At 34.6% G+C, this 7237-nt stretch overlaps 1 protein-coding gene across 1 annotated transcript; it reads left to right on the top strand.

Moving 5' to 3' along the window:
* Positions 1–995: 995 nt before the first annotated feature.
* Positions 996–6928, top strand: Atg101 (autophagy-related protein 101; the record flags this gene model as incomplete). The annotated part of the gene is given in 3 exon segments (XM_069321155.1): positions 996–1110; positions 3101–3267; positions 4725–6928. Coding segments are annotated over 3 exon segments (366 nt in total), but the record flags the coding sequence as incomplete, so codon positions are not given.
* Between the last annotated feature and the right edge of the window lie 309 nt (positions 6929–7237).

Raw genomic sequence — 7237 nt, 5'->3', positions numbered from 1 at the left:
GCACACTTACTTACAGTAATGTCCTTGGAGTACAGAATCTCTGATATACAATTGCTACTGGGTGTAAGTTCTTTAAATCAAATTCTTAATCATTGTACTACTCACAGTTTTGAATATGAGCATCATGATGAATACAACATTAAACATTATCACATATTGATATCAAATTAGTGAGATACCTGTTTAGGTTAATGAGCTGAAAATAGCAGATCATAAGTTCCTATGATCAAAAAGTGCTTTTAATTAAAAGCAAATGTTGATTTAGCACTTGTAGAGAACTTGGTGCATGAATATTGTGCAGCTTTTGTAGTTTGGCTTTTAAATGAACCAAATACACTTGTTGGAGACTGTTCTGTTGACACAATTTGAAATGAATTGTATAGTGTTATATATTTAGGAATATATATATAACACTGTATTCATAGGAGTTAATATATTTTGTACTTCATTTATGTGACATTGTGACAGCTCAAAAGGATATGCTGCATAAACAATGACAGCCCGGGCATCAACCAGCACTACCTTGTCTGCCTCATTTTATTAGAGCAGCATTAAGAAACCCATAATGTATCCAGTTCCAAGATGTTCTAGTGGTGTATTTTAGCGAAGGTAGTGCTTATGTAGGCAAGATATTGCATTAATCTTAGTCATGCTTTTGATGCTGCATTTAAGGCAATTTATGAAGCTGCTTATATCTTACAACAGATATATAACTGGGGAAACGGGACAGGGATACCTCTTTGATCGCCCTCAGGGATTGATCAATACAGTATCTTGTTATGTTTAATCCTATGTAAGGTGCGTAAAAGCTTGACTTGCATTATTAATTGTATGTTCTTGTACAGAATGAACTCTTAATGATATAGAAATATTTAGATATTTATTTTTGTATTATTTCATATACTGTGGCATGGAGCTGATGGTACTTCATAAGAGAAGGTATCTAGTTTGTGTAATTTTTTAAACTGCATTGTCAGAATGTTAAAATTTTACAGGTTGCCTTAGAATTTTACCAACGAAAACGTGGAAGATGGCCGTTTGCATCAGAAAGTATTCCCTGGGAAGTGTGGACATTAAGGGTGAATGTAGTCTCTTTAAGCAATGAACATGGTAAGAAAAGTACATTGTTCACATAAGCCAATAGCTTCGTAAAATTATTAAATACTGTACTTATAGGAATGCATATACGTTCATAAATTTTTGATAGGTATTAGCTAGGTTAACCCATTAAGTATATTATATAGCTATACTGTAAAGGTAGTTTATAAATATATTACAGTAATTATAAGTTTGGAAGGTGCTGAATTAGTACAGTACATTAAAGTTTTCAATTGATAAACTTCATTTATTGGTATGTGTGTTGTTTAATGTTTGAACCTTAACCTTCTGTTGTTTTCGTTCATGTGATTTTGTCACCATAACCCATGATTATTTCACTGTCTTGGAAAATCCTCACATCATTAATGCTTAGCGGTTATCTTATTTTTCCACTCAAGCCATAACTTGATATTATGTGGCCACATTTAAAATGTGGTATGGAGAAGCACACAGTCAGGTGCTGTTTCTAGTCACATTTTGCTGCCAATAAACTCCACCACTCTTTATACGGCAATACGTGGTCTACCAATACCTCTGGTATGCACACTCTTATCATGCTTAGATGTGCGGTATAGCATCACTTAGGAGTATAATATATCTGGCACCAGTACTACTGGAAATTTAGTATTTTTATGTCTAATAGAACATCCCAAAAATTAAACAAATGTTTTAACTACCAGGTGATTAATTTCATATCTATCTAGGTATCCCAGTTTCAAGACCTTTAGGGACTTGCCCTGGAGATGTCAAAATAGAAAAGCCACCAGACTATCATTTGGCCAACACATTTTTCTTGAGTATTATATATATATACCTTATGCCATCATAAGACTTGCATTATGCACTCATTCACTTCACCCTGCCAAGATCCCATCCTTCAATTCAGGCCCCTGTCTCATTTGTTCCCTCCCATCACTGACCACAGCTCCCGTCCTCCTTCCCCCCCTTTTCTTTCTATTGTTCATCCAAGCCCATGTCTGCTTTTTTTTTTCACTGTGTGATGACTTTGGGTCAGGAGACTGAGAAAATAATTATTGCCAAGATAGATAACATAGATTGCCAATGTAACATAGATAACATTTAGAAAATCAACTCGAGCTCTTAGGTGACTCGAACCCACGACCAACGGACTGCCACCTAAGTCAAGACAAGTCACTTAAGAGCTCCAGTTGATTTTTTCATTGATATATATCACATTAGTGTTGCTTCTCTGTGTAATAGATAAAATTATTCAGTAAATCAAAATTTCTCCTTCACCAGATATTTCATCTACCTATATGTGCCAAAATGTGACTGAATGTGAAGTTCAAGGATCTTTCTGAATGTGAAGTTCAAGGGTCTTTCTGAATGTGAAGTTCAAGGGTCTTTCTGAATGTGAAGTTCAAGGGTCTTTCTAAGAATCCCTTATGCTTGATCATCCATTCCATAAAGTTGTTCCCTCTCACTTGCACTGAGAAACAAGAATGTGTAGAAAGAATGAAAGTTGACTCAATACTGATAGAATTGTATATGAACCCTAACTGCATTCAGCAAACAATGAAGTGATCTGCAGCAGACGGAATTGTGTCGGGCACGGGTGGGTATCCCAAAACTTGCTCCTCTATTGGATTCATGTATTAAGGCTGTTGCCATGTACACTGTCAACTTCATGCACATGAAATAATTATGAAATGTACAATGCAGTATATCAAACTTAGTTGAGATATAAGTGAAATTTTAAATGATAATTTTCTTAGTGGGTAAATGGCAAAACTCTGAAATGGCACCTTGTAAAAGATATTAGAATGGTGATTTATTAAACCTGCAGGAGCTTACAATGCGCTTGTGTTTATTTTCGTTTTAAACAGTAGGAACCAGTGCCGCATGTTTGTGAGTAAAATACTGTATTAATTCTATAAAAAAAATTTGTTACTGTACTGTGCATCATTTATCTTCATATTTTCATAAATTATTTGTATTTACTTTATAAAATATGATTATTTACTCCAAATTATTTCCACAGAGCGGCAAATCTGGCGTGAAAAAGTTGGAGAATCACTTGGAGAAAGACTGTTACACATAACTGACACATTGAATCGGCATGACTACATTCCCTCTCCTCCAAATCAGGCAGAAATTGATTTTATATATGACACATCTTTCCCAGATGTCCAACCTTTCCTCTTCAAGGTCAGTTATATTAAAACTTCCATATGCATCAGTAGTATAGTATTCTTGTATCTTACGATGATTTAGTAAAAAAAAAAAAAAAATAATAATAATAATTGGAAGGCCAAGAGACCAAGCCCAATTCATGGGCTAGTTGAGATTATTAGGGTATGATTTCATGTCATAACCAAAATCTGTTAGTTTTTGACCCATTAAAGAAACTTGTGATGATGGTGAAGAAATCCTATTGGGATGATTTTGAGGATTGAAGTAAGGACAAGAGAAGGTGCTGTGGATGAGGTGTGTGAAAATGTGACTGTGGGGTAATGTAGTGATAGTGAACAGGTTCTTGAGTGGTAATTAAAATTTTTAAGAAAGGAATGAATAATATATCTTTTGTCTGACAACTGATGAGGATACTCCCAAGATACTGCTATGGATAAGTAAGTAAGTAATTATCAAAAGAAGGCACCAAACCGGGAAGGCTATGTAGCACCATCAAATACGCAAAATAATCAGAGGGCGCTAAATATCACCAAGGATGCCAATACGAGAACAAAAACGCATAAGGCGAACGATATCAAAAGTATCCGAGTCACCAAGAATTCTATCGAGGGACAGGTGACCGCGAGGGGCGGTTGGAAAGCAAGACACACGCTCGTCCTGGAAGTCAGGACATTCAAGAAGGACATGCACGACCGTAAGAGGGACAATGCAACTAGGACAATAAGGAGCAGGGCGGCGCTCCATCAAGTGACCATGGGTTGCTATGGATAAATTACTAGTATGTAATAGTGCAAGTTCTCCGTTATACACTTGAATATGGAAAGTGGCACATTTAGTTTTTCCTGTGAAGTTATTGTATCTTTTTTTTTTCAGGCATATTCCACTATTACATGAATGTTGGAAATGGGTTTGAGGTGTTTGGTTAACAATTAGATAATTTTAAATAATTACCATAATAAATACACATTTATGCCAATATCTTGGAGTTTTCAATTTTTTTTTATTTCAACAGTCTAAGGCTACCAAGCGATATCTAGAGAATTGCGTCACATATTAGTGTAAAGTTGTCAAGGCTTGTTTATAGTGATGCAAGGAAGATCTCTAGCATTGTTGGGCAATGTAGTCCTCTGGAGGGAGAATTTGTTAGAATCATTTAAAAACCATGGAGATGGGGGTAGACCTTGAGCACTATCTAAATGAATAAGTGCAGCTATATCCAATTTTTTACATACATGCCCTAATGCCATGAAATAATGCTAGTAATTTGGTTGCAAACAATACAAGACTACTATCAAGACAACCTAACACAACAGTGCCTGTGTATACAAGGTTATCTACAGGTGTGTATGGGAGTATGTGTGGAAGTGTCCGAATAACCAAAACTGTTAATACCAAACCTGCAAATTGCAATGGTCTACAGTTTGTGAAATTATTTTTCAACAAATATTAAAATGCATACTTATACCCCACAGGTAAACTACAGTGTGTCGGCTCCCAGTAATCCATCGGCAACAACCACCTTCAAGAAGCTAATAAGAGACACTTTAGCGCTATAACATTGGCTGTATGTTAGGTTACTACAACTTTCGTCCTATGCTGCTAGCACCAGACTCTTCGTTGAGGAGGGTTTGGTTGCATTGGTATTCAGAGGTTATGAAGTGTGGCAAGGCCCCAAGATGCTTTGGAGTACGATCTTGCAAGGAAGTTGGACGTCCATTATGAAGTCAGTATTGAGATCTGATGGCACAACATCAGTCTTGCTTCTTTTCGAGTTCATGAGAATCATAAATTTTTGCATCAGAATTAGATCAAATGGTTTATACACAAATACATATATAATATTGTCTGATGCATTGACTAGTTAGATTCTAGTTAACTGAATTTTGAATAACTAGGGGTCAATTATTTTTTGGTTCAGTGATCTGTGAAAAATATAGTGATATATTTAGGTGCCAATATTTTTCGCAGAGCTAATTTTCTAAATGTATCACTTGTAATAATGATGGTATTCCCAAATGCTGCAGTAGTTGCAGATTACCTATTTGCTTATAGATCTTTATGCTAAAATCAACAAAGTATTGTAAGTTATTGTACCTACTGATTTCTCCACTTGGCAGTAATTACATTTTCACCTGTCACAAAATAGACTATAGTTTAGCCATAAATATTAACATACCACATTCATCATAACCATTTTGGGGGAAGGGGGGGGGAGGGCTTGAATTATTGTGTGGAAGTGCGTACTGTGGCACATGTTTGGAAGCCACAGTGACTGAATGCTTTTATTACATGCCTTATTGACAAAGGCATGTGCTGAAATGATCTATATTTTAAATATAAGTATAACTAAATTTCTAAAAAAGTTTACTATGAGGGATTATAAGCTATTGAGAATGGGTTAGTCAATGAGACCCTCCTCTTAAGAGTTTTATATAACCATATCCTTAGCCATGCTGCTTTCTTACAAAAAGTTCAGTGGTAGACTTCCATTACATTTTTGCTCCATACATGATTATCTAAAAGGTCATTTGAGACTTGCCAATAGTTATGCAAGGTTCACGTGTTTAATGATTGGCACAGCCCTCATACAGACTTTTGTAAAGTTAAAAAGCAGGGATAGCCTTGAATGGCATAAATATTATCACTTGAGGACCACAATGTTTCCGGTAGAACTATTGCTGCTTATTATTTATGTTTACTGATGGAAAAAGAAATGCCTCTGAATGATAATTAAAAAAAAAATTAGTTGTTTTACTACAAAATGGCACACTTATATTTTGTAAACAACAACTTGCTAAGTTACAAATATAATCGGCTTGTTTATTGTTTATTTTAACTTAAAACAAATATGTTTTTCGAGTTTTGTAAAATCTTTAATTTCATTTAATACTGTCTAGTTAATATTTATGGATGCCATGATAACTATATAATTTAGTAATATAATTTTTATATACTTTTACAAATGCACTTGATATTTGTACAGTTTAAAGCAATGCTTCTTTGATTTTCAAATGTCGTATATGTTCTTGCATGACACTCACATGCAATAGTTGCCAGACAAGCTTTAAAAAAACTGTAACTGGATTTTTGAAATTCGTGAATTTCTCTTTGAATCATTTACTCGTGTGCCAAAAGGGTCCTGTTAAATGTCACTAGGATCATACATATCTATTTCTAATTTTGGTTCAGAGGGAATCATAGTTCAGCTTGAAACATTTTGGTTTGCAGGTTAAAATTTATTATGCAAGAAAAGTCTTGTTGACTTTTTGCTGAATAATTTGTCCACGAGACTATTCAGAAACTTTAATGTATCTTTCATAATTGTATAATGTTGTTATATATCTATTTCAAGTCATAGAAATATTAGAGAGTCTGTGAGAATGCTATTAATCATTTATGTATGATTATAATTTATTAATAATCACAAGACGTGTGTCTGGAAAGGTGAACTCATTACTCAGTGTGTCTGAGAAACTTTTCCTCATCACTCGTTAAGATTTTATTTTCTTGTAAACAATGCTGTTACCTATAAAACGTGAAAAAGGCGCTCTGTGCCTGCAATGGAAATAAATATTTTTGTAAAGGCAAAAATGTATTTTAAATCTCAAAAGTTGTGGGAAAAGGGTTCCCCATTCTCCTATGCTTGCTATTATACATTATTGGTATCAAGTCAAAATATTGGTTTCAGCTGACCTTTATATATTACTCTGAATTGCTTGCAATTTTATGTATTTTAAAATTATATTTGTGCCATGTGAGTGTGTTTGGTATATAGTTGTCAGTGCAGCTTCACTGGCCAAGGTTTAAGCTTCACTGCCCTGCCCAAGGTCTTTACCACTGATAGATGCAGCCAATACTTCAGTTTGTGATCCTGTCAAACAGTCATCTGTTTCATTAACACTGTTATTGTTCACCATCCTGCATTAGATTCACAAGCACATTGAAAGCAATGGAAATCAAATTTAAACATTATAATTAAAATTTT

This window comes from Procambarus clarkii, chromosome 9, assembly GCF_040958095.1.
Source record: "Procambarus clarkii isolate CNS0578487 chromosome 9, FALCON_Pclarkii_2.0, whole genome shotgun sequence".
In the NCBI taxonomy this organism is placed as follows: domain Eukaryota; kingdom Metazoa; phylum Arthropoda; class Malacostraca; order Decapoda; family Cambaridae; genus Procambarus; species Procambarus clarkii.
The sequence above is the reverse complement of the archived record's forward strand: the minus strand, read 5'-3'. Positions and strand labels throughout refer to the sequence as shown.